This window comes from Echeneis naucrates, chromosome 1 (assembly GCF_900963305.1).
Source record: "Echeneis naucrates chromosome 1, fEcheNa1.1, whole genome shotgun sequence".
NCBI classification, from domain to species: Eukaryota; Metazoa; Chordata; class Actinopteri; order Carangiformes; family Echeneidae; genus Echeneis; species Echeneis naucrates.
The window spans coordinates 6,681,643-6,707,200 of NC_042511.1; the positions used below are offsets into that span (position 1 = coordinate 6,681,643).

At 39.9% G+C, this 25,558-nt stretch overlaps 2 protein-coding genes across 6 annotated transcripts; one reads left to right on the forward strand and one right to left on the reverse strand.

The window, feature by feature from the left end:
• Positions 1 to 90: 90 nt before the first annotated feature.
• slc44a2 (solute carrier family 44 member 2 (CTL2 blood group)) lies at positions 91 to 18,052 on the reverse strand. 5 transcript variants are annotated; one of them, XM_029502399.1, is made up of 22 exons: positions 17,896 to 18,052; positions 11,090 to 11,138; positions 10,927 to 11,000; positions 10,540 to 10,624; positions 10,319 to 10,403; positions 10,094 to 10,210; positions 9,927 to 9,987; positions 9,655 to 9,781; positions 8,572 to 8,655; positions 8,213 to 8,325; positions 7,974 to 8,105; positions 7,469 to 7,568; positions 6,621 to 6,713; positions 5,994 to 6,078; positions 5,620 to 5,882; positions 5,274 to 5,368; positions 4,887 to 4,990; positions 4,731 to 4,804; positions 4,562 to 4,632; positions 4,359 to 4,447; positions 3,512 to 3,596; positions 91 to 1,028 (listed from the first exon to the last, which is right to left on the reverse strand). In XM_029502399.1, the coding sequence occupies exons 1-22, from the start codon at positions 17,930 to 17,932 to the stop codon at positions 919 to 921; spliced, it is 2,133 nt and encodes a 710-aa protein (XP_029358259.1). In that variant the 5' UTR covers positions 17,933 to 18,052; the 3' UTR covers positions 91 to 918. The 5 variants fall into 5 exon arrangements, with proteins under 5 accessions (XP_029358259.1, XP_029358268.1, XP_029358251.1 ...); XM_029502408.1 differs by having other exon boundaries at positions 9,927 to 9,975; positions 10,091 to 10,210; XM_029502391.1 differs by having other exon boundaries at positions 92 to 1,028; positions 10,091 to 10,210.
• A 2,628-nt stretch (positions 18,053 to 20,680) lies between these two features.
• On the forward strand, positions 20,681 to 25,558 carry gcdha (glutaryl-CoA dehydrogenase a). The gene is made up of 12 exons (XM_029505966.1): positions 20,681 to 20,998; positions 21,461 to 21,564; positions 21,733 to 21,765; positions 21,882 to 22,022; positions 22,226 to 22,288; positions 22,478 to 22,648; positions 22,765 to 22,894; positions 23,165 to 23,381; positions 23,492 to 23,595; positions 23,804 to 23,929; positions 24,030 to 24,190; positions 24,793 to 25,558. Exons 2-12 carry the CDS (start codon positions 21,468 to 21,470, stop codon positions 24,864 to 24,866), a joined length of 1,317 nt encoding a protein of 438 aa, XP_029361826.1. The 5' UTR covers positions 20,681 to 20,998; positions 21,461 to 21,467; the 3' UTR covers positions 24,867 to 25,558.

Genomic DNA, 25,558 nt, shown 5'->3' on the forward strand with positions numbered 1-25,558 from the left:
GTTTGTGTGTATACAATACAAACAATGTACAAACTGAGACTATTAAGTCTATTTTATGACCAAATTATAGAGACTACGTTTTTTTGACATTTAATGTTTTAATATTGTTCTTTTACCAAAACAAAATAGGTGATATAGGCAAAACATATGTCAAGGTATTTCACATAAATAAACTAAAGTGATACTCTTTCTCAGTTTGAACACTGTTATGGCAAAACATTTATTTGTTTAAAACATTATCAGGCACAATGTAAAACCTTTACAGACTTAAAATGTGCATATTAACACTGGATATGTTTTATATTCAGTGGAAGCTCTGGACAGAAAATAATACATAGAATACACAAAAAAAAAAAAAAAAATGATAAATCTCTTGAGGCTTTAATGAACATACTTCATTGCCTGCAATTTAGCAAGGATGCTTTGGTGAGTTAAGGTGCAACATGTTCGGTACAACTCTACTGTTATTGGGTTACATCCATTGAAATCTGGAGATTTCAATAAAAGATAAAGGTACTGGACCACCCCCTCACCACCTGCAAGCATGACAAAACAACCCACAAACAGTGACAGACAACCAGAATGTGTGATGAAAAAGAAATTCGTGATTTTTCAAGGAAATAAGCTGCTTAAATTAACATTGTTACTTATTATTGCCCATAACTAGAGCTCATAAATTCCTTCTGCAATAAAATCACACTTGTTCGGCAGATACATGGAGACAATGAGTTTAAAAGTTTGGAACATAGCAAAAATCTATTTTACAGATCATAAATGAATCCCATTCAACAGTAAAACACAATAATTCTGCACCAACACAATGTAGCACAGGAAATGGTTACTCCTCACTCTGCTTCTCTCATATGTACACGTACACGCACACACATACATACACATATACACACACAAAGCTGCAGTTTAATCTACAGATTTGGGCTCCTCATTGGACTTCTTCAAGAGGGAGAGCAGGTTCTGCGACATGAAATACGGCCTCTCAGCTGATCCGTCGTTACGCTCTAGGTCCTCCACTGTGACATGGACAGAGGTAGTTGAGGGTCATGCATGAAAACACTGAACCATAGAATTTAACTAAGATGCTTGTATATTTATGCAGTGTCTGTGATCAGTTAGGACTTTCAGCGACTTAAGGAATGAAAGGGGCACTCCAGCAGTTTATGGTTTAAACATATCTGAGTAGCTTATCATTGAAAAGGCTCCTTTCCTGCGCTCTCTTTTCAAGCATTTTCAAGCTTTCTGGTTTTGCTTTGTGTGTTTTTTTGCACTTAACACACCCAACTGTCCAGGGTCCATCGCAGAATTTTAGACAATACACAGAGGTCAACAAAAATGAACAAAAAAGATTTTCATGTGGTGCTACATTAGTGTGCAACAGAAATCGCTCTATATTGCTGGTTACCTGAGGGCTGTTAACCCCTATAGCAGTGCAAAGATATATTTGAGGAAAGAAATTATAGTATTTTTCAAATGTTCTTTAAACTCTTTATGCTGTAGAAGTTCAGGTACACAGATTTTTGTCCCTAACATGGGTCAAGTTATAAAAAGCCAAAATACTAAACTTCAGTTACTGCATCTCTTTGTAAAGTCCCACAACTTCCAGACACCAAAGACCCAGTTTGTAAGTTCCATTAAAAGCTGTCAACCTGAGTCTTCAGAGTGCTTCCCCACAGAGCAGAGCATTTCTCATGTCATCCCTCTTGTCAAACTGTGGGAGTGCCCATTTAAGCCCCGATCAGTCCCGTTTATGATTTAATTGGGATATGAAAACTCACCTGCATTTGACCCCTGAACCGCCTCGACACACACATATTTACCCATAACACTATGATTAAATACAATCACCTTTAATCAAGATTAACAGCCGATAAATATGAAATGTAATCAGAAATTTCAGTGGAAAGTCAACTTACATTTTTCACAAGGTGGCAAGAAAAAAGGTACAAAAGCGTCCAGCAATTTTAGATGTTAGTTGCGAGCATTCATTAGGCCATGTAAACACCATGCAGCTCTTACAGAGAGAAAGAGAGCGAGTCAGAAAGAGGATAGGGACAGAACAAGGTAGCTGGGGTCAGTAAACAATGGCGGGATCCACAGAGTCTGAGAGGTCACAATGGCTGCATCATGGAGATGCCATCACCGCATTTACACCAGTCAGTCTCAAATACCAAGGCAAGTAGGTGGCAATACACGGGACATTGGATCCCATCTTGGCAAGGATCTCTATAAGCCTGAAGCCAAAAAATACATCATAGACGTACACCACTGTGTATATTCACAAAAAAGATCCAGTATTTATACAGTATATCAAACCTGTCTGTAATATTTTGGCGTCAGCTGGTATTATTGTAAACAGTGAAAGAGGTTCACCATCTATAGAAATGTGTTTGTATTGACTCAAGTGGTTCTGTAGTGCATTGGTCAACAGGATTAAGACAACAAATATTAGTGACAGTAATCAGGCACAAGTTCAGCACTCACAATGTTCTACAGATCTTCACGATAGAAAAACCGACACTGTTCTAAAACCAACACAAGAGCGTTTTTTTCAAGCTACAGAGATGCACTGGGCTTTTAACTTTCTTCAACCTTCTCCACCCTCTCCAGCCGGATGTCACGCTGTTCACACATCAAGTCTATCAGAAATGTTAACTTGTTGTATGCCATAACATTGAATCAGGTCCATATCACAAAGTTGCAGGGACAGTTCTTTCATTCTTTATGCTCAAGGAGGTTTACCACGCCTCACTTCTTCTTTGTCATGACATCTACTCCTGTGGTGCAGATGGAGGGTTTTCTTCCTTTTCACCTTCTGGCTCTGTCTCAGCCTCCGCAGCTGGAGGCGATGCTTCCTCAACCTTATCCTCTTGTTTCGTCTCCTGCTGTCCTGCTGCTTCTTTCACCTCTGAGTTTTCTTGTTTTTCGACCTCCTCTGCCTCCTCACTCTTCTCTTCTTTTGGCTCTCCACCATCTGTGTTGGACTGCAGTGGCTGCTCCTCTTCGTTGTCCTGCTTGAGCACCACCTGCTGTTTCAGTTGGATCTCCCCATCTTGGGGCTGCTGAAGAGGTGTTTCTTCCTCCAGTTTCACTTCATCTTGATTTGCGGCATTCGGCTGATCAACACCATTGCGGTCTTCCTCCTCTGGCCTTTTTGTTTTGGAGAGGATCTCATGTAGCTCGGGAGACATGAAGTAAGGCCTGTCGGATGAGCCGTCATTTCTTTCCAAGTCCTCACCTTTTGAATGTGTGTGTGTGAGATGCGTTTCAAGTGTGTTTGGGTTAATGGAAATAAGGAAGGGAAGTGAAAACATGAAATAAAGGGAATGTGTGAAAATAAAAGCAAAGTGAAATTAATGGGAGGAAGAAGACAAAGAGAAGACGAATCAGAAACATGGCAGGAAGAGGAAGAAACCCACAGCTCAGCTTTAGACAGTTGCATTTAACCAGGAACAGAGACGATCTGCAGGAGATCTTGCTGTCAAATTAAGTTACTCACAGAAGCAGAGGAAGAGTGTGTCCACACACATGGCGTACACACTGAAGAAACCATGGGCGATGAGATAGGACCCCACTACCACTGTCTAGATGAAGAAAATTACATAGGTTAAGACCTGTGCTGCTGCTGCTTCAAAACAAAGGATTAAATCTCACATATATATAACAGCTTCATAGATTAAACAGTGACTCATTTCTGTTATGCAATGCAACATTATATGTTATACTATAGTATATATAGTGGCTTGCAAAATTATTCATACCCCCCTTGAACTTTTCCACATTTTGTCCCTAAACATATAGCCAAGACTACAATGGGATGGTTTAAAACAAACCTTATTCATGTCTAATCTGACTGATCTTGAGCTCTTTTGCAAAGAATGGGCAAAAATCTCAGTCTCTGGATGTGTAAATAACCCCAAAAGACGGTTCCACGTAGTATTGACTCAGGTGGGCTGAATACTATTGCCCACCGCACGTTTCTCATTTGTAAAAACCTTTTTTAATAATGTGTAATTTTCTTTGTACTTCACAATTGTGTGCCATTTTGCGTTGGTCTTTCACATAAAATATATTTATTTTTGTGGTCATAATGTGAAAAAATTTGGAAATGTTCAAGGGGTATGAATACTTTTGCAAGCCACTGTATCCTGTTATTTGTCTCATTGTAACTAATAATGAATATTACTGTGTTATATTAATCGTTGTCAAGTGTAAAAAAAACAAGCGCTTTTGTTTGTTGTTGTAAATGTAGTTATTATATGCTACAGTATACTGTTTGTTGTGTAAACACAACAGGGGGTGTTTCATGATGTTGACATACAAATCAAAATATAACAGTTTCTTACTAGTATTGGCACCCAGTAGTAGTTCAAAGATGGAGCGGCATCCTCTACTGCTTTGATTCTTCCAGAGAAGAAGAAGAAAGAAAAAATCCCTGTAAAGAGAAAAGAATGAGCTTTAGTTGATTTGAACTAACGAATCAGTCAGATCTCTCTTCATTGGTTTGCAAAACAGATATCCTTGTTCTCAAAATAAAACAAATCTTTACCAACAATGCCAACAATGAGGAGCTTCCCAAGAAACAGCAGGAAGTCAGTCACTTTGTCTAAAACGGCCACCCTGAGTTAAATGAGCAAGAAATGTGTGTCAGAAGTAACTTGAAGTGTGACTAGGATGCTGATTGTATAATTGTTGACATTCATGTGATGAACTCGTACCTGATGATGTTCCGCATGAGAAGGAAAAAGGCATCTCTAGCTGATGTACAGAAACTTTTTCCATAGATGGCAATCTAGAAAAGGAGAAATTGACATTTTTGACTTCAACCACACACAACATCTATCGTGCCACTGCATCCACTGACAAGGACTCACCATGATGTAGGCATTTCTGTTCAGGAACTTGATACATTTCTCCAGACACCAGAAGCAGCACTTCATGCAGCTTAGCAGGAATTTCGTACATTTATTTTGAGCACCTGGAGGATAAGAGCCATGTTGTCACTGCATGTACAGTACAGGCCAAAAGTTTGGACACACCTTCTCATTCAAATGAATAGGAACGTGTGTCTTTACTACATCTTACTACCACAATTTTCAGATAGCTTGCATTACTCTGACTTAGACTTTCAAAACCAGAACAGAAACATCGTAAAATCACCTGACCAGAAGTACTGACAAATATAGGATAGTAATGAATATATGCTGTCAACATCAAAGTACGTTTAGTGAGTTTAGTGTTCAGATGTTCAGTCGTCTGACCTTTTAGCTTGTGATCCAGATACTCCAGAATGACCCTTATGACCTGAACCACAGACAGGATCAGAGAGCCGAAAGCCAGGGAGCCTGTGTGGTATCTATTCAAAATGATAAAACAGCCTAACTGTGAGCATCAAACAGTCTTTCCTAAAAAGCCTGACCAGCATTGCCTAAACCAAAGAAGATCAGACTGACATTGGAGTAGTGAATACTCAATGTCCAAAATTATCATGTATATAAACTGTAACATTTTACTTTTCCATTTAATTTATTGGAATAGAAAAGTACTGTATCCATATACAACTACATATTCTGTTCTCACAAAGAAACTGCAAAACCATCTTCTAACCTGAGGGCACGTCCCAGTGAGGAGAAGATGGGGTAGGCTGGAATATCATCGGGTTTCTTGAAAGCCCAATAATATGAAGCAAAGGCTCCTGACAGAGTGACTTGGCCCAGTGCCGTAACAAAGTTGGCACACCAGAAGAACAGGAAGACGTTATAAAACTGGAAGAGGATGAGGTATTTGTGGTAGAGGGTTTCACCACCGTAGAAGGCAAACAGACACTCTGCGTCTGGGCACTGCATTGAGGCGTTGGAGGTGTTAAAAGTCTGAATAAAAAGAGAAGGTAAAAAAAGGTGTAAGCTGCAAGACTATCCAGGCCACCTGCAGTAAGGTAATGGTTCGGACAGACTGTGTATTTGGCTTTTTGACAGACATACTTTTGGGTCACAGGTCTCTCGGGAGTACTGACACTCAGTGGTGTTAAACACTTTATACACCTGCTCATTAGAGGTGGACAAGAAACTGGTCAGAGCTGTCAGGGAAAAAACAAGGAAGGGACTCGTCCAAAAAGTCACCACCGTCTAATCACCGTCACTCACCGTCGAAACTAACCTACTGTCGATTCATTCACATAGTTTTAAATTCCTGGTTGATTTTACAACTGCACAAATATATAAAGAACAAAATAACTAAATTATGCCAATAATTAAATTAAACTATATTCAGAGGCTGTTTGAAGTAAGTGTGGGGTGATACAGAAAACTGAGTTATGATCATTTAGTTATCCAAATCTGGCAGTGAAAGCCTTCTTTATATGCTTGATCCTAATATCTTTAATTACATATGGGTCTGTAGTGAGAGGGTCACTGATCCGTGTAGCATTATGTAGAAAAGGTAGGTGTAATGCAGTGTAGCTTCAGAATTCACCTGCCAGCCTGTATTGATGTATTTTGTCTATCTCTACTTATTGTATGTTTACTATGTGTTTGAAATTGAAATTAAAAGTTGCACCTGCTATAGTGAAAAGGAAATCTGACATCTTTGATAATGATTTGAAAGGATACACAGCAGTGATGGCCCAGTAAGCAATCACCACAGACAGCAGGGCAAAGGTCAGCAGTGGATAGAACAGCGAGGACATCACATGGCCGACGGCTCTGAAATAGAAAATATTGCTGTTAATATAACAGTGATCTCCTGAGACAGAGAGCGACATTAGCATTTCCCAATGTATAGCATTGAGATGACTTCACTGTAATTTTTATTGAGAGCGAATAATATCTTTCACCTGTGGTTTCTTCATGTTCACTAAGAAGAATTATGGCACTGTACATAGAGTTCATAATGGTGACATGCCCAACCGGTCTTTAGTTATCGGTAAAAAAAAAAAATGCTTGTTTTTTTTTTCTTCTCTGAAAGATGGTCATATTTCATAAACATGGCAATACTATCACAGCATATAAATATTAATCAAAGCATTATTTGAAGTGTTGTTTTTTAGCACTTCATGGAGTCCAACATTTGCTCTCCTTTATCTTTGTTTTGGTCTCCATCATCTACAGAAGGAAACTTTAGGTTCTGATAAGTGCTGGACAGGTGAGGAAGAGAGGACAGCTGAAAAAAGCTGCCTGCTGAGGTAGGATGTGATGTGATGAGATGAGAGCTGCAAGACTGGACCACTGAAGTTGTGGTTCAGCTATAAAACAATAAGCTATAAAACAATAAAGCACTTTGTGCAGTGACACCAGTTACTTTGTTACTTTGTAAAGACAAATGAGCCATTCTTATGTTGATTGATGCGGCTTCACAAAAAGAGAGCAGGTTCAGTTCTCTTCATCTCAGAAAATGTTAAGAGAATTACGCTATAAAATTTAAATCCTGGAACAAAAACTGAATAAAAACCTAGACTGACCTGCTGGCCTCTTTGATGAGAGCGATTGCGATTAGGATTCTCTTCCTGAGAAAGATGAGCAGCAGGATGATGATGAATTCCACAATAGCCAGGATGATCACTGCAAAACAGTAAATGAAACTTTGAAGTGAAGTGATTTTAATTTCATATGAAAGTTTATTTTCAAATTAAATAAACGAAAGCAACAACAAAAAAATTCCATGCTCAAGTTATTCAAGCTCAAAAAGGAATGCGAAAAAGTTGAAACTTGACAAATCCCACCCCTTCTTCCTGCACCCATGATTTATATGTCTATCCTGCTTCCTTAAATATACTACTACTATTACTACTAATAATAACAACAACAATAATAATAAGCAAAGGACATGATTCATAAGAAATATACACCTATATATGCACCTACATTTATAGAAAAGGACAAAGACAAAAGGACTTAACAATAAAGCACCGTGTTAGTTGGACCGACTAGAGCTGTACTACTGCGGGAAAGCATGTGTGCCCTTACTGAAGGCCAGCCAAGTCTGTCGGATCTGCAGGTAGACAGAGAAGTCTGTCTGCAGGCCCAGATCACGGATGGTGACGTCAGCGCCAGGCTCTCCTTTCAGACTAGCAAATTCCATGTAACAGTGGAAAATACCTGCAAGCATCATAAAATATCTTGGAATTTTTCTTTTTAATTAATTTCAATAAAAGTAGTACAATACTCCAGAGAAGCTTTTCTACTTTCAAGAGCTGAAGACTTACCATATCCAATGACCAGAATAACCAAAACAATCATGACCCAGACCATGATCCCGGCCAAGAAACGCAGCAGGACGATGAAAATCAAGCTGACGACCATGGCTATCACCAGACCACTACAGAGTTCAAATATTTCAACACAGTTTACAGTTAGGAGTGTTACAGCATTCAGCTCGTGATCATGGATATTTTCCAGAAAAAAAATCTGATGAAATGTCATCTTTGATAAATGTTTGTGTTTAACTACATAGGTGACAAAAACAACAAATAACTATATATTCATTTTAAAAGGTCATTTAATGATTTGAAAAGTTATTTTACAATTTCTGTTACTCGAGCTTGTTCAGAGTGAGAGGACTTACAGTAATATCCAATGCCAAGACTGAGTGTAGTCTTCAAAGATTCTCATGGCCACCTGACGAGCTTCAACCACCACATTTGACTTTCTGTAAAAAGAGGAAATAGAAGCGCCAGAGTCCAAAATAAACATCATATAGTCACACATCTTGACAGTGATTAAATAATGTATAGTTTATCAGCCAAAAACAGGTCTTTAAAAGATGAATTAATAATATAATTTGTCGAATAATGAATATGGCAAGAAAAACAAATGCATGTGGAACATCAGTAGAACATGGAGGACTTCATGAGATACGTTGCTACCTTAACACACAAGCACCAGCCTTTCTTACTAACAATTTAAAATTTGATCAAAACACTGGCGTAAAACCCCCCCAGGGTGCACTCAAAGGGAGCAGAACCAAAATAAGTGCAGGCTGCAGCGAGTATACATTAGTGTAGAAACGAGATGAGACATTAAGGGCCCTTAAAGAGGTTGTCAAACCAGTGCAGTCACGGCGGTCATGTGACATGCTAGCTGTCAGCTGACACAATTTAGCATGATGCATGACAAGAATATCCAGCATCCATCTAAATAACATTTCCTCTAGAGCTGAAATCAGGGATTAATTAAAACCAAATGGAAAATAGAGAGATGAACTGATCATTCATATCTGTCACAGGTTTATGATCAGAAAATTTTCTATATGTTTGGGTTGGTTTGTAAAATTTTAAAATAGCATTAGCAAAGCATAGCAAAGTATTATTGCTACCCTATCAGTCCTGTGTAAATGTGTTTCATGTTTTCAAATTTAAATAATACCATTAATTCTTTATATCTAAATTTGCTCTTTTCCAGATTTCCTGCCTAATATTGTGCCAATTCTGATCACTCAAATGTCAAAAAGTGATCTGGGCCACAGATGGCTACATGCCTCCATATAGCATTAATAGAAATGCTTCCTGAGCAATGTTGAAGGACTTCTTATTCAACTGACATCGTCAGCATCGTCACAGTGTGGTTGCCCGCAGTTTGAAAATGAAATATACATAAATTTGCACATATATACATAGAAGTGTGAGTATGTTTATGTTTCCAGACTCACTTTGATGCCTCAAGAACATCTGTGGCATTTACGTTGCTGCCCTCTCCGGTATCAAACATGGTTTCGTTGCCCACGACCACCACGCCACCTTTCATTGTACCCAAGGCAGGAAGGCAGCGACGCGTAACTTTGGAGGGGAGGCAGAGGAGATGATAAGTGCTTATGTGGCTCTACTTGTTTTAACTTCACTGTGAGAAAGAAGTCAACAAACACAGCAGCTTGTGTGTGTGGGTGAAACTCAGCACGGTAATCAAAACAAGCTTCTCGCTTACAGGCTTTGCTGGGCATCAACATGGCTGGACACAGGCCATCTCTCAGGATCTCAGGAGGACTCTGAGTGAATCAAAACAGCCTTGGATTTATTTTTTTATTGTATATTTCACAGTATCATTTAAGCATATATAAATATAAAATCTTTATAATGATATTTTTTTACCGCGCTGGCAAGGTCCACTCCATCTTTGCAGAATTGTTTGTAGTATTCGCGGTCTTCTTTGCTGCCTAACTTAGCTTTCACCAAGGTAAGATGCCTGTCAGGGCATTTTTCCACACATAACTGGACAAAACATACATCACAATTACTTACACTCTTATATGGCTGTGTATTTGTTTGTGTGCTGTGTAAAAGATATAATCTCATAGACTAGCACTTCCTGTTGCTGACCTGTGTGGTGGGACACTGAAACTCCAGCAGCACCAGAGGACTGGCACATTTCAGGATGTTGAAATAGAACAGGAGAGGCTTCTTCCTGTTGTTTAAGACGGTTGAAGCAAAGCGCTTTAATTAGGCCGACATAACAAATAAATGGCTCTTAACTAATCTGGCATATTATACATATTCAGTGATCATCCTTTTCATGTCAACCACGTAATTCAGTAACTCACTCCAGAGGTGTTCCAACTTGTCCACAGAACTCGCCCCTGCTGTCTGTGGGATAGATCACTTTCCTGGGGTCACCCTGAGACCAGGCTGCATGGAAAGGCGTATAAATTGAAGAGGACAAATATGGACTTTAATTTAAATAACAATATTTAATATTTATGATTTCCTAAAGCAATTTTTTGTTGTATAGTTAGTTCTGATTGAGATTTATATTTCTCTTGGAAATTGAAATGTATCTGCTGAGTGTTAATATCACACCTTAAATGAATGTATTACACTAATGTGTGTGTCATAGTGATTTGTCAGAGAAGGACTCCTCTAAATTAATTCATGTAGGCAGTGAAGATGGATTAATACATATTGTGGTTGTAATGGAGGCTCAGTCTTACCAATAATACCCACAGCAAAGTAGCCAAGCAAAGCCACAATAAAGAGAATACAGCAGAGGATATCTGTGCAGCCCCTGATCAGAGAGGAGGGGAGATGCTGTCAATGCTGTCATGAATTACAGTGCCAAAATAAACTATTATCAACAAATGACGGAGGTCTCACCTGTTGTGGATCGGCCCTTTGAAGTTTGGATCAAACTTCCTTGACTCCCCTGGGTATAAAAAGGAACGACAGGATTATTATTGTTGCTTCCTAATTCAATCCAATTCTTAAGAAGCACATCTGATTTGATGAGTTAACCTAAAGTCAAACCGTTTGACAAAAGCCACTGGTTAAACGATTCAACTGATTCATTGGTGTGTGAGACAAACTCAGTGAATTCAGTAAGTTAACTTTGCAGAACAATAATTTTTGAATGCATCTTTTTCAAGTTTAATATAATGGGATAATTTTCTTTCTATTATGCTTTCATGAAACAAAAAGTTATTCATTCATTTAGTGAGATCTGATCTTCTTGTGAATTCTTAGTAAATGATGTGGCTTTTAGAAACTGAAAAAAAAAACAAGAAACAAGCAAACAAACAAAAAAAAAAGCACATATTGTGATACAATTCCTTTGGAAAATATTTTGACAATGATATTTAAAATCAGCTAATAAGGATTTGCTGATTTTAGTCTTCCATGATCATAAACTAAATATCTTTTAGCTAGCTATTTAACAAGAGCAAGCAATTTCATGATACCCCTCAAACAGATCATTCATTTGCAAGGGAAAATGTTTATTCATTTAAAAAAATAAAGTGATAAGTGGGTACATTTCCCATAGATTTCAATACAACCTGACTCCTATTTGCAACCAGTTGATTTGCCTGATGGTCAATAGATTGAATGGAAGTTTGAGGTTCAGTTTTTGGGGGATGTGTTCACTGCACTGCTGCTGTTGAACTATGTGGTAGTATGTTATTTTTAGAAGAAAAAAAGGGTTTTAGGCTGGGAGTTCAACCATTAGCCTCCTGTTTTGGCTTAACGTGTTTCTCTACACACCCACGTTGTCTAATAACATCATCCATCCCAATTAAGCCTTTAATGTTCTCACTAAGAAAAAAGCAATGGAAATGTATTTGTTTGCATTTTTTATTTTGCTGGGTCAATAATAATCACATTTTTTTTTTTATGTTTTTAAAATATAGGCCTCTACCAAACAGTTGAGATGACTCTTCATGGTAAAATGTATTGAAATACACAAAAACATTAAAATGTGCTCTACATAATGGTTGAGCAGGACATTAAAGGGTTAAACAAGTCATGGTTGGCTTAACAACTGCTCAACACAACTCTTTTTTTGAAGAAACTAAAAACTGCAGCCTAGCCTCCACAATGATGAACAGAACAGAATGAACAGTTATGTCAATACTGTTAATACAGTAAAGATTGCATGCTATCTTTATAGAGGGCCATTTATTATTAGTGTTAAATTAGACAGAAGCTATGTCTGTGCTGTCAGCATGCATTTGATGTGCCTCATGTGTCTTGTTATTGCATGAATGAAAATGAAAATTGGAAGTGGATTATTCATCAGTTTTTATATGATTATTCATTTGACTGACAGATAAGACACACTTTCAAACGAATCCTTAGCCCCACTCAGAGTATGTGTGTTGACATAGACAGGACAAAAGGATTGCCCTGCCCGACGGTCGTGCCCAGCAACATACAAAATGGCTCCCTAGCGATGGTGATCTCCCTGTGGACACTGCAAACTGTCATGGAAACACCTCAGACTCAGAGTAAACTCGTCAACCAAGCCTCCGCCTTTGGTGAGATCATCACGAGCAATTTCAGTGAGTCAACATGAACAGGAACATTGAGCACGGATGTTTTCATCTATAATTTTCAGGCTTCCACAATGCACCTTGCAGTATGCTCTCTATAGGAAATCAGTCTGGTGAGGGTCTGAAGTGCATGTAAACACAACCAACATCCATTTGTGAGATATGCCAAACGCCGAGCTCGCACACATCCTGTCACATAGCAGTGACAATTCATACGACCAAGCAGCATTGAGCTGCTCAACGAATTCTATGTTGTTATTCACACAAAAGTAGCTGCCAACACACACTCACACAGACGCAGGAGCCACACAAACCCTCTCCCCACACACTGCAGACACAAGTGAAAGTTCTTGCTTTGTGTTTGTGTTTGCCAGTCACTCACTTCAACAGGACATTCAACAACAAATGAAGCTCCAGCCTCGAATACATCCAGCTAGAATGGCTGTTACAGTACCTTGTCTTTTCCCTTCTGTCATTCTCTCTTTGTTTCTCTCAGAGTTTCTGTCATACGCGCTTTTTAGATCCTTCTCAGCGTACTGTTCTGTATGTTTTTTCTTTAGGTTTCCTTCCTGTAGTTCTACCACTTGCACTTCCTTCTTTCAGACAAGTCAGCACTGTCAGTGTGCTCCCTCTCTTGGCTCAGGACTTGTCAAGGGAATTGCAGTGAAAACAGCATTGATGGGGGAATTGAAAGAGGAGCTCAAACACAACAAAAATGTAACGCACCTGAAAATCTGCCTCAGCCAAAATTGTCTTTGTGTACAAACACCCACTCTTAAATGTGGGATGCAACGGTACAGTTTTCCCACAGTTCGGTATGCATCACGGTTTTTGGGCCACGGTAACGGTTACTTGTTACTTGCTCCTTATCAAAAATAGGCAATATCAAATACAAAGTGTAGTATAAACAAAAGTTTGATCCACTCGTAGAAACTTCTTAACTTCTACAAATACAATCAACAGTCAACAAATGTGAACAGGACATAAAGTGCAGCATCAATTCAAATAGTTCAACAACAAACCTTATTACAAACTACACACGTGAGGGCAGTATTTGCTTGTATTACTTACAGAGTATTCAAGAGCTGAAAGGCAATGCTTGCACAGTATACTTTGTTTGTTGACCATCATTTTTAATTGTTCATTATAGTCGATGCTAAATCCAAAATGGTCCCACACCGCGGTCTTGTAAGAGGACAGCGCCTCTCAAAATATCCTCTTTTTTGAGTCCCGTTCACTCGCCATGCTTGCCTTTGTGTATTCAACAGGGCGTACTGAACAGTTCAATAAAATATTGTTAAATATTGTTGCATCCCTACTCTTCACACATCTAACATCAGGATGTGATGTTTGCAGTGTGGGTGACATGTTCTGAAACCAAAGTCCAGCAACACAATAGTTATAATAGGCTTAAACCCGATCCACTGAATTGATGCTAAAATGTGTTGACCTTATTTCAGTGTGTAACTGCACACAGAGGAGCTGTACTCTCACCTCATTGTCTATAACTCCAACAGGGCACTTAAAAAACACTGCCACTGTTCAGTTTGCTCTTTAACCCTTAGGGGACAAACAGCCTCCTCTTGATGTTTCCTCAGCTCCTGTTTCTACTTTCAGCTGTATGCTCCAGATTGTTGGATCCCTTGAACCACACGCCCCTTCTAACAGTGGACAACCACTTGCTTCGTGCATCCAGATAACAATCAGATTGTGATGAATTGGGCTTGTTGTCACACACAAGACGACAAGCATATCTGTCCCCATCCTACATGCTCTCTGGTGGCATGACTGTGGCCTGGTCTACCCACTTCTGCTGCCCCGGGGTGAACTGGCAGGATTCATGAATTATAAACTATTAACCTGATAGGCCTATTGTTAAAGTGATATTTGCTTACTGAGCCTTTAGCTAAATTTAAAGCCATTACGTACTGAAATTTTTAACAACAGGTTCAGTCAATATTTGTGTTGTGATGGGCTGCAACATGCAAATCACTGTATTTCAAGTAATTGGGCATTGAGGGAAATGTAAATATTTGCTTTCTTGGTGAAATCAATGAGAAAATTAATTTGTGAGTTTTGTCAGGTGCTGGTTGATGTTGGATGGATGTTAGCCAGCTACCCACTTGCCTTTCCTTCTGTTTCCAGCCTTTATGCTGATCTGTCCAGCTAGCAGTAAATTCATACTTAGCATAGAGGCATAGCAGTGATATATGAACATAAAGATGTTCGTATCAATATAAACTCAGAATGAAAAAATATGATTTTGATGGTAAGCCTATTATGCTTTCTCTTAAATGTGATTATTAATAAATGGTTGTGTAGAGCTCAGAACCTTTACAAAGGACGATACAAATTGTAAAATGAGACAAAAACTATGGAATTTAAGTATTTTTGTGCTGCATATTTTGCTTCTTGTATAGAATACATAAACCATGAAATTACAAGGAGTTTTAAAACAGGCCAAAACATTTAATGTTTGGAATTTATGAAAAAGATCTAAAATCTTTCTTCGGTTTGCTTTTTCTGCTTACTCTCAGTTCTTCACCCTGCCAAAATGTGTATACATTTTCTCTTCCCTTAAACTGAAGATGATGAACAATAGCAGTGATTTTTCCATCAGCTTTTCGTTTTAGGGCCATCTGTGAATGTGAGGGACACAGCTCCATTAGTGCTGGAGCAACAGGCAACTCTTTGCCTTGTTTTGTGCCATGAAACAATCTGCAATTGTGCAGTGAAGCATCGCAGCAGATTTGTTACATATATGCTGCCAAGTGTCTTTAAATGACCGTGTTTGTGTTTGTAACTGAATAAATTAACAGGAAATCAGTCTGCTTCAGTGCATTTAAAAACTTTAAAAGAAAAAAGTTGCACATGTTGGAGGGGCTTTTTTTTTTTTTTTTTTTTTTTTTTTTTTTTACATTTTTTCCACAAGTTGAAACCATTGGCTCATTATGTGCTTCATACTATCTTGAGGGAGGTTGATTGTGAAAAACTGTGGGGTCCTATGGGTAAACTATGGGTCCTTCAGCGTATATGTATTGAAATTAACACATTTCAATCCGCACCCAAAATTATGTAGCTGTGTGTGAGATAAAAGAGAGAGAAGGTAATTGTGTGCTTGTGTGTGTTTGCATGTGTGTGTGTGTGTGTGTGTGTGTGTGCGCTCGCATGAAGGAAGTGATGATGTCATGACTGATGTGATTCACTAATGGGCCCAGAGGGGTTATTAGATGAGCCTCTCTCTTGCTGCCTTAATGGGTTAGTGGCCATTGTGGTTGTGTGTGTCTGTGTGTGTCTGTGTGTGAGCACAAAGTGACAGAGCATACATTTACTCTCATGCTGCTCTTATTACATTTCTATTCAAGACATTAAGGTAGAGATGATAAATATACTGTATTGATAATGTTTCATAAACCCAGCCTGTTCTCACCAGCAGATACCACTGCTTCACAAAAACCTTTCATCACGGTTATCAATGAGGCCACTAGCCAACATACTTTTAAAAGGCAAAGAAGAAAGACATTATAATACATAAAACCTGACAACCACTTGCTCAGATCACTCCCTCACGCTACTCTTCACAGCCACTGCTTGGATCACACTGCAACAGGCAAAGTCCAAATGACAACAGATCATTGTGAAATGTTTAGCAGTAGTTTCTTTGTGTGTGTCATGCAGCACGTGTGTGGTAAGGTGTCTGAGCATTGGCCAGCCTAATATTGACTGGAAGCCTCTTGACTGTCTGCTGAGTGGGTAGAGCAGGCAAGGCTGAACACAGTCCAGGCGATGCTGGCTGCAGCCTGTCTGGGCATGCACACGGGCCCAGACAGGGGAGAAATGCAGTAGAAACAGTAGGTCCCCAGAGACAGCTCACACTCTGCCTATGTAAACTACTCTAAGAGTGCCGATGAGCTGGAAGTAGTATTGTGTGTGGGCATCATATAAACCTTTCAGGTCCTCTTAAAAATGCAGTGGTTTTTGACCTTTGAGCTTTCGTGGGGGAGGGGAGTCAAGGAAAAAGATCTATTTATATGGTAACAGGAGCGCAACAAGGAAAGGCTCCACAGGGGGAGCTCTATGGACGAAGCGAAGAGAGCGTATACTAAATATTGTTGGTGTGGGCTGGTGAGAGCATCTTCCCTCTTGAGAGGGAGTAACTCAAAAGTCAGTCAGGATTAGTGTTGTCTTCCCAATGATATACCTAGTTTGTTTTTCAGCGGTCAACGGCGGTACCATCGCATAACAACAGGGAGATGGGGTATTAAAGCAAGAACTACAGCAGCTATGAAGACTTCATGACTAAGCAGTCCATATGAACCACAGCCCAGCCCAGACATGTGATGTACAGCAGACGGCTTTAGGCTGCTGAGTCGGTGCTGGTGGAGAAAACTGCATGTGTTACAAAACAAGGTTTTCAGCAATGACTCATGTGTCTGTCTGCTTTAGAGGATGACATTTCCATTATATTAGCATGCATAGAAGGAGCAGACTAAACAACGTTTTCTAGGTTTATGCAAGTATCTGTGTGCATCTGTGAATGAAAACACCATCTGTCAGTCCAAATGGTTGTTTTTTTTGTTTTGTTTTGTTTTTTTTTTTACCTCAGGGGGAAACACAATAAATCAAATATAGTCTTCATGCATCTGTTCTCTCCTCCTCCTCATCCTCTGTGGCTTGTTTTTTGGGTTTTTTTTTTTTTTTTTTGTGTGTGTTTCTCTGGAGAACAGAATAAGCTGTGTATGCAGCCAATTTCACACAACGCCCACCAGGAAAGCCCTGGTTTGTTTTTCTTTATCATCCTGAAACAGCTGCGGCATCGGCGTCATTCAGAGCCGCATTTGGCTCCTAACATATCACGTTCAAGTAGGACAAAGTGGCTCATTACGACCACCCACAAACAGCCCATTGCTCCCTGCCAGGTCTGTCATTACATTTCATTTAAAACACATTTCCCGAGATTAAGGATGACGGCTCCTCTGACTGCGGACGTGAAGGATGAGGATGCCTCCGGATCCGCAAAGCGACCCATGAGGTCCACACCCAATCTATCCCTGACAGTCATTGTTTCCCTTTCTTCGGCCGTGTGGGGAAGAATCAAAGCCCGAACAGAAAGCCGTCACATTAAGCTGCTCTTACCGTATTTAGGGTCCGGGTTCTTCTCCTCCAGCTCCATTCTCACACACTGCCGATCAGACCAGCGACTGGACAGTTACCATGGAAATTGGTGAGTTTGGGGGGGGGAGAAAAAAAACATCAATAAGAGAGAGCGAGACCGAGTGTGAGGGACCGTTGAGTCAAACCGAAGCACGGCGCATTCCGAGCTAACGGAGAGACATCCAATCAGAGGGCAGATCCCGGTGACTGACAGCTGCCCCGGCCAATCAGAGGGCGCTTTGGCGGGACGAAACCAATCGTAAAACGGCCACTTCGACGGAATGTGTGTGTGTGTGTGTGTGTGTGTTTGTTGAGGACTAACGTGTTAAGAATGGGAAATTCCATTAAAAAAAAGAAAAAAAAAGAAAAAAGAAAAAGTTTCCCCTCCAATAGCAAATGTCAAGGCAGAAGGACTTATTCATTTAGAATTTATCTAAAGATTTTAGAGAGGTTGCTTAGAGATTAAGCCGACAAGATGCCCGAGAGAACACACTACATCCCCACAACAGCCTGCAAAGAGCACAGCAGTGGTAGAAAATACAAGAAAAGTTCATTTACTCAAATCAGGCCTGTTCTTCCTTCACTTGAGTTGTCTCAGTTACGCCAGTTATAAAGACAATGTTATTTGTAGCTTTAGGTAAACACTATTGTGTTATAAAGTGGTCAAATCTGGGACCATTTTACCAAATAAACTATTATAATACTGCTCAAAGGTTCATGTCATGGTACTAACAATTAAATATAAATTAAAGCTGAAAACAGGAATGAGCAGCCAAAGCATGCCTGTGCAACTTGGAGCCCCCTGGATTTGCCCCGACCCAGTCATGCTAGAAAGATTTAACTCTTAACTCTTATTTAACTCAACACAATGTTATACCAATATTGATATAAACATTATGGGTCACAGAAAAACTGCCAAGAATGCCAATGAGAGATTTCTGTGCCTGTTAACTTCTGAAAAATTTGTTTGCCTTGAAACCTATAAAAATATAAAGTATCTTAAATATAAAAACAATGCAAGTGTGTCAATATTCACTTTTCGTTTACATTCAGCCCTTACATACAAACAAGACACATGACCACTATCCAGTTTACAAAACTTCAGCTTTGTCAATATTAATACATTAAAACCAACTTTAAACTACAAAATAGGTTGATTATCTTCTTCTTCTGTAAGTTGCCTTAGCAACGATCACGAATATGAAAAGTGCAAAACAGAAAAACAGTGAGCAACAATAAAAACACATTGGGTGGTTGTGTTGTTTTAAGCGACATCCTGGCTTAAACTCTCATGGTGCCTGATTGTCAGGCCGCTTCAGATGGTGGACAGATTTGATTTGGCAGCCCCTCTCTGGCCCACTTAGCAGCACTCTGAAAGCTGAAGTTTATCCGATCTTCAATAGCTGAAGCTCTTCCCCTCCACTGAATTAGTCTCTCCTCTCTTATCTGTTCTGTGCTTTATGACGACTCGTTCCCACAGCTTGTTCAGTCAGATTTCTGTGTGCTCAAATGTGGCATTTAGCTGCTACCACTTGGGACATACATCATGACACACTGATGTAGTATTCTGTGGTCTGCTTTTTGCTTGACTTCAATGAACTGACATTTTCTCACAGCAATGAAAGTCAGCCAGTGGCAGATGCTGAAAATAATGCACATTAAAACCATATCACTGTGATTAAAGCATTTTCTATTGGGATATATGCTGCTATTATTGTCCAGCCCTACTTTTAAGGTGTCACTATGGAGCTATTGAGTGCCAGCTTTTCTGCTGTGCATTATGTTCCATAGAACCTGCCGCATTGACCCAGTTTATTGAGTTTTGGGACACGTATAGGCTGGTAAAAAGGCTCTTAAAGCAGGAAAATTAAGATGGAATACAACATAATTAATAAGGCTCTTGCACTGTCGGAGTTCAGGCCCTAAAAATGCAGCTCACATGAAAGTCACAATAATGAACGGGTATGTATATCCATGATAACTTTCAAAATCTGAACAGACATCAGTGGTGGAACGGCTGGTCAAGTAGATTTTTAAGAAACTCTGCAGTGTATAGAAGCAAAGGTGGAAAGTCTTAAAAAATCTCCATCTTGTCATAAATGGACTGGCTGGAAATGTGAACTGTGACAGCTAACCTCTGACCATAACAGTGTCATATGCAGTGATGAATAATTTAATAACTGTGGAAAGTTAATCCTCTTTGTCTAGAAATTAATGACAATTTTAGGCACCAACATCTAAACAAGCCAAACAAGCATAGAGTATTTCAAATTAATAAATAATTTAAACTGGTTTCTAATTTATAGAGGGAAAAATGACAGTCACTTTCTCTGATCAGGAAAATGCTGAGTTATTTTATCTAACACGTTTAAAAATATCTTCTTTTTTTCCCTCCTTATTTAAATGTAAAAACACCAGACAGAATGACAGACAAACGGATAGATTTGTCGATCCTTCATAGGAAATTATTATTTGTTATTTGTTACCGCAGCAGAAAAAAAACCCAGCACTCCCAGCATCACACATACAGTGTAAAACCAAGTACACAAATACATAAAACGTTACTCGCAGTGCAACAATAAGACACTCTTTGTGTTTTGTTATTGTGGTTGTTGTGTGCAGGCGCTCGCACATTCAGTACATGACTCCTAAGTTTAGCAGCCAATGAGCCGGGAAGACGTGAGCCGACGCCCCGCACACACTGCAGGGCTGAGACGCCATCTTGAGAAGGGCACTTCTCGCGTACCTCACTCACTGCATCACGTTAAAAAAAACAAAAAACACAACAACACGCCGCACAGGACGCGTACACAAAGCTGCCGCGCCACCGACAGACAAACCATCCATGTGGACCAAAGACGTTCGCCTTCGTGCAGTCAAAGCGAGTTGGTGCCACGTTCACGTGTTGCACAACTTTGTGCTGCCTGCCACACCTGTCATGGCGGAAAAGGGGGCGCCCACATTTGGCGTTACGTATCCCCGTGACGTGTGACCGGGACAAAGATTACTTAAGCAGCATTACTTAAGCGCTTGGGCTGAAAAGTGGTCGGATCGTGAGAGAAGAGGCTCCGAGAGGAGAAGAAAGGTAAAGTGTGTTTTGGACGAAAGGTCACTTGTGTTTCTCATTGTTGCATGTGCAGTTAGAGCCAAACTTAGTGGCACGAAGAGCTTTACATAAATGAGAAATGATCTCTTCTTTCACAGCTTGGCTGCCCAAAAAACGTTTTCTAACCACCATATCCGAACCCAGCGGAGCCCCTAAAGTCCTAAAAATAGTTTTCGTTTTTAACTTGTGTGTATAAGATAATTATGTGGAGGGAACAAATTATTAACAAAAACAAACAAACAAACAAAAAAAACTGTAGGGGCTCCGTAAAAAACCCTGCTGTGCATGGAGTGATAACTATAAATGATAATCATTCTACAAAAAAGTGTGTTTATTAGCATAGATAATAAAATGGAGATTAACAATGCACTAACTTGGTTTGCATTCACTGTTTCCACAGTTTAAAGCAACCTGAATCAATGTGTTCTTCTCTATGTTCAGTAAACATATGGCTCTCAGAGGTGCTCTCCGCCTGCTCTCCGGCAGCCACAAATGTGCAGTCACAGTGTCCAGAGCTCAGGGCACATCTGCTGCAGCTCACAAAGGTACATCACTCTTCAGGATAACAGGTAGAAAGGATGGTAGGGGTCATGTTTGGGACACACTGCCGTTAGAAGGAACACGCAGTAGGTGAAGGTGAATGAAGTTAGAGTAGTGTAACAGGATATGTAATCCACCAGACTCAACACTTAATTTTTTCCCCCTCCTTTTAGATGCTGAAGATGTTAAGAAACCGGCAAAGGCAGGTAAGTGAAGTTTTAAAGGGCTGGACATGGTCTGCTTGGAGTCCTTCACATGTTGTGTTACCACATATAACTGTGACATAACCGCGGTGTGTCTGCGTTCATGTTTCAATCCTCAGCCAAGGTGGCATTCAGCTGGCGGGACGCTCTGAATCTGGAGGGTCAGCTGACAGAGGAAGAGATCATGATCCGGGACTCCTTCCGTGACTACTGTCAGGAAAAACTCATGCCCCGCATCCTCATGGCCAACAGACACGAACGTGAGTTAAACACATGATCAGAGTCTGTTTGTCTGTTTTCAATTATCGTATAAATATAAACGGACTTGATCTTTTAGGTGTTATTTTAATTTCATCTAGATAATGGAGAAAATGTTGTTGCAGCACAGATATTCATTTTCAGATTTAGCCAATTTCAGATTTGTAATATTTGACTGTCAATGTCTGTTTCCCAATTTGCACAGATTTCCACCGTGAGATTGTCTCAGAGATGGGAGAGTTGGGTGTCCTAGGTCCAACTATTAAAGGTCTACAAGAGCAAAACTACATAATCATTAGTTTAAGTTTTTAGTCTCATTCTTCATGGTGCAGTAATGTTAGATCGTTATACCTTAACATACCTTTACATTTGTTTGTATATATTTTGTTTTCTTTAGTCAAAATGCCATGTGATCCTTTACCTGGACATGATCATCTCCTTTGTGCTCATCACGCAGGGTATGGCTGTGCTGGCACTAGTTACGTGGCATATGGTCTCATTGCCAGAGAAGTGGAGCGAGTGGATAGTGGCTATCGGTCAGTCATGAGTGTGCAGTCGTCACTGGTCATGCACCCAATCAATGCTTATGGTACAGAGGCTCAGAAGGAGAAGTACCTGCCAAAGCTTGGTAAGAAGCATGTCTTTAATCCAATGGGCACGACTTTCAAAAGAGTAAAGAAAAACACAAGTTATTTTTGCTCTTACCCATCTGGTGTCTGGAAATTTTTTTTTTCTTTTTTGCAGCTCGTGGAGAAATCCTGGGCTGCTTTGGCCTGACAGAGCCCAACCATGGCAGCGACCCCAGCAGCATGGAGACCAAGGCCAAGTACAACCCGTCCAGTGGCACCTTCACCATCAGTGGATCCAAGACTTGGTAGGTAGACCGACACATATGAGGTGCACTGGACTCACAACAAATAAATGGATGAGCTGTATATAGTGTAAACTTAATTCTGTCCCAGTGCTCACTGTAGTTTTAGGCTATAAATTAGTTTCAGTGTAATGGCCTTGGATTTGGAGACTAATATTGGAAGCTGAGCTTTGAGGAAGATCAGCTTTTTGGTTTTCAGCTTTAGTAAAAACTGTGAACTGTACATTTTCAAAATAATGATGTGTTTGTTTCTCACTCGCCTTCCTCTGTTAGGATAACAAACTCACCCGTGGCAGACATCGCAGTGGTCTGGGCAAAGTGTGAGGATGGCAGAGTGAGGGGTTTCATCCTGGAGCGTGGAATGAAGGGTTTTTCCACACCCAAGATTGAGGGCAAGTTTTCACTAAGGGCATCTGCCACAGGCATGATCCTGATGGATGAGGTGGAAGTTCCCCAGGAGAACCTGCTGCCTAATGTCTCTGGACTGGCTGTAAGTGGTTGCTCTCTCAGCTCAAGTTCAACTCCAGCAAAACTAAAGTCGCACATTGATTTAACAACATTAATAGAAATGTGCCCGAATACCTAACACTTCCTGACCAGGGTCCCTTTGGCTGTCTCAACAACGCCCGGTATGGCATTGCCTGGGGAGCTCTGGGAGCTGCTGAATTCTGCTTCCACCTCGCCCGACAGTACACTCTAGACAGGTACAGGATATTGTGTCTACTTTAGATTACACACAAGCCAAGGTCAGAGGATCTAGCAGATGTAACAAAAATAGAAATTCTGGAAAAAAAAAAAAGTGTTTACGTTAGCATTATCTGACTGCATATATCTGCAGTCTCCCTGTGTTATACCAGCCTCAGCCTCCTCTAGAGAGGGTTTGGGTTTCATGTAATTCCGTCCTTTCACCAGAATCCAGTTTGGCGTACCACTAGCCAGAAACCAGCTGATGCAGAAGAAGATGGCTGACATGCTAACAGAGATCACTATTGGTCTGCAGTCATGTCTATCCCTGGGAAGACTTATTGACGAGAAGAAGTGAGCAGACTCTGCCGACTTTAAATTTCTGTCATGTTTTCCAGCACTCTTCTTGTCTAGTATAAACCCTTTGCTCCGCTGTGACTGTTCACCCTAACAGAGCAGCACCAGAGATGATCTCCATGCTGAAGAGGAATAGCTGTGGCAAGGCTTTGGATATTGCCAGGCAAGCCAGAGACATGTTGGGAGGAAATGGCATTGCAGATGAGTACCACATTATCCGTCACGTCATGAACCTGGAGGCTGTCAACACATACGAAGGTCAGCATACACACGGCAGCATCTACACTTTAAGGTTCCTCATTGACCTACACTGGCCTTCACTTGCCACCCAAATCAAATTCTAGTCACAAAGGCTCATCTTTGGACTAACTCCTGGAGCTGTACCTATTTGCTAGAACTCAACACATTTAGCCTACAACTCCTTCGCAGCCGCTGCATTTCTCTTAAGGAACTTTGTCTGGCATCGTCACCCGTGCTAACAAGGCAGTCGCAGCCCAGGCTCTTGTCATCTATGCTTCTCATATAATGGAATAATTTACTGAATTGATTCAGCAGCTGCTTTGATTGCATCCATCTCTATGTTCAAGAAACCGAGTACCTGCTCGTCTAAAAAAACTATAATTTCGGGATTCTCTTAGAGGCCATCATGCAAATATTATGCACTTAGACTTTACCTGTATGTCAGTTTTGATGAAAGCATCTGGGTAAAGTCGTGTAGCAGCCTGTTCTGCAAAAGGTTTGATATTTAGCTTTAGTAATAAGATTTTACCACCAGATGGCGCAGCAACTTCAGGAAAAGTTGTGCCACTCGTTATTCATTATGTTTTATATTTAAATATACCTATCTATTTTTTTTATAGGAACACATGATATTCACGCCTTGATCCTGGGCAGAGCCATCACTGGACTGCAGTCTTTCACTGTTGACAAGTAAAGGTTCACCACAATTTTAATTTTTTTATCTTTCCATCTACTGTACCTTCTGAGAAACCCAATTGAACAGGCCAAATTATTTTGTTGGTCTGAAGTCTGAAGTGCATTGGTGGTTGGTCACCACAGTTACAAATACCTCATCACATTTACAGTATGTTTTTAAAAAACAAATTGATTATCCTCCAACTGATATTTGAGACATTTGTACAGTAAAAGTGCCTTAAATATATATTGGACCTTTTTTTTTTTTTTTGGCCTAATGCATATTAAAATTGTGGCATTAAGTCAATTTATAGAATGTAAATAATTTTTTTGAGTGGAACTATATTGTGCAAATAATAGCTGTAATTATATTATCTTATAAATATTATGCTGTTACATTAAAAAAATGTACATTTAAAAAGGTTACCTGTTTAAAATATCAAGTATAGGTTCGACTAAAATACCTTCTCTTGTACTGGACAAATATTTGAACAGAAGGATCTACGCTTGACTTGAAGTTTTGGATTAGTATATTTTATCCACCTTTGAATATAAAGTACTAAAGACACGTTGGAGCATGGTGATACCCTTCACCTATTAACACCTTGGAACCAAATGAGCTGGTTCATCTTGTTTCTGTTATTTGTAGTTTTATTTGTTGAATCAACAGATACTGAAATTGAACAATAATAAAACACATATACACATTCA

What these genes read in the sequence shown, in the direction of transcription:
- slc44a2 (XM_029502374.1), bottom strand. Translation starts at nt 17,932, where the DNA reads ATGGAGCTGGAGGAGAAGAACCCGGACCCTAAATACG. An exon ending in GATGTTCTTGAGGCATCAAA is followed by an intron (nt 8,656 to 9,654) that starts GTGAGTCTGGAA and finishes CTCTTTTTACAG; the next exon opens with AAAGTCAAATGTGGTGGTTG. An exon ending in TCTGGATCACAAGCTAAAAG is followed by an intron (nt 4,991 to 5,273) that starts GTCAGACGACTG and finishes CTTATCCTCCAG; the next exon opens with GTGCTCAAAATAAATGTACG.
- gcdha (XM_029505966.1), top strand. Translation starts at nt 21,468, where the DNA reads ATGGCTCTCAGAGGTGCTCTCCGCCTGCTCTCCGGCAGCCACAAATGT. An exon ending in CTAATGTCTCTGGACTGGCT is followed by an intron (nt 23,382 to 23,491) that starts GTAAGTGGTTGC and finishes CTTCCTGACCAG; the next exon opens with GGTCCCTTTGGCTGTCTCAA. An exon ending in AGACTTATTGACGAGAAGAA is followed by an intron (nt 23,930 to 24,029) that starts GTGAGCAGACTC and finishes TCACCCTAACAG; the next exon opens with AGCAGCACCAGAGATGATCT.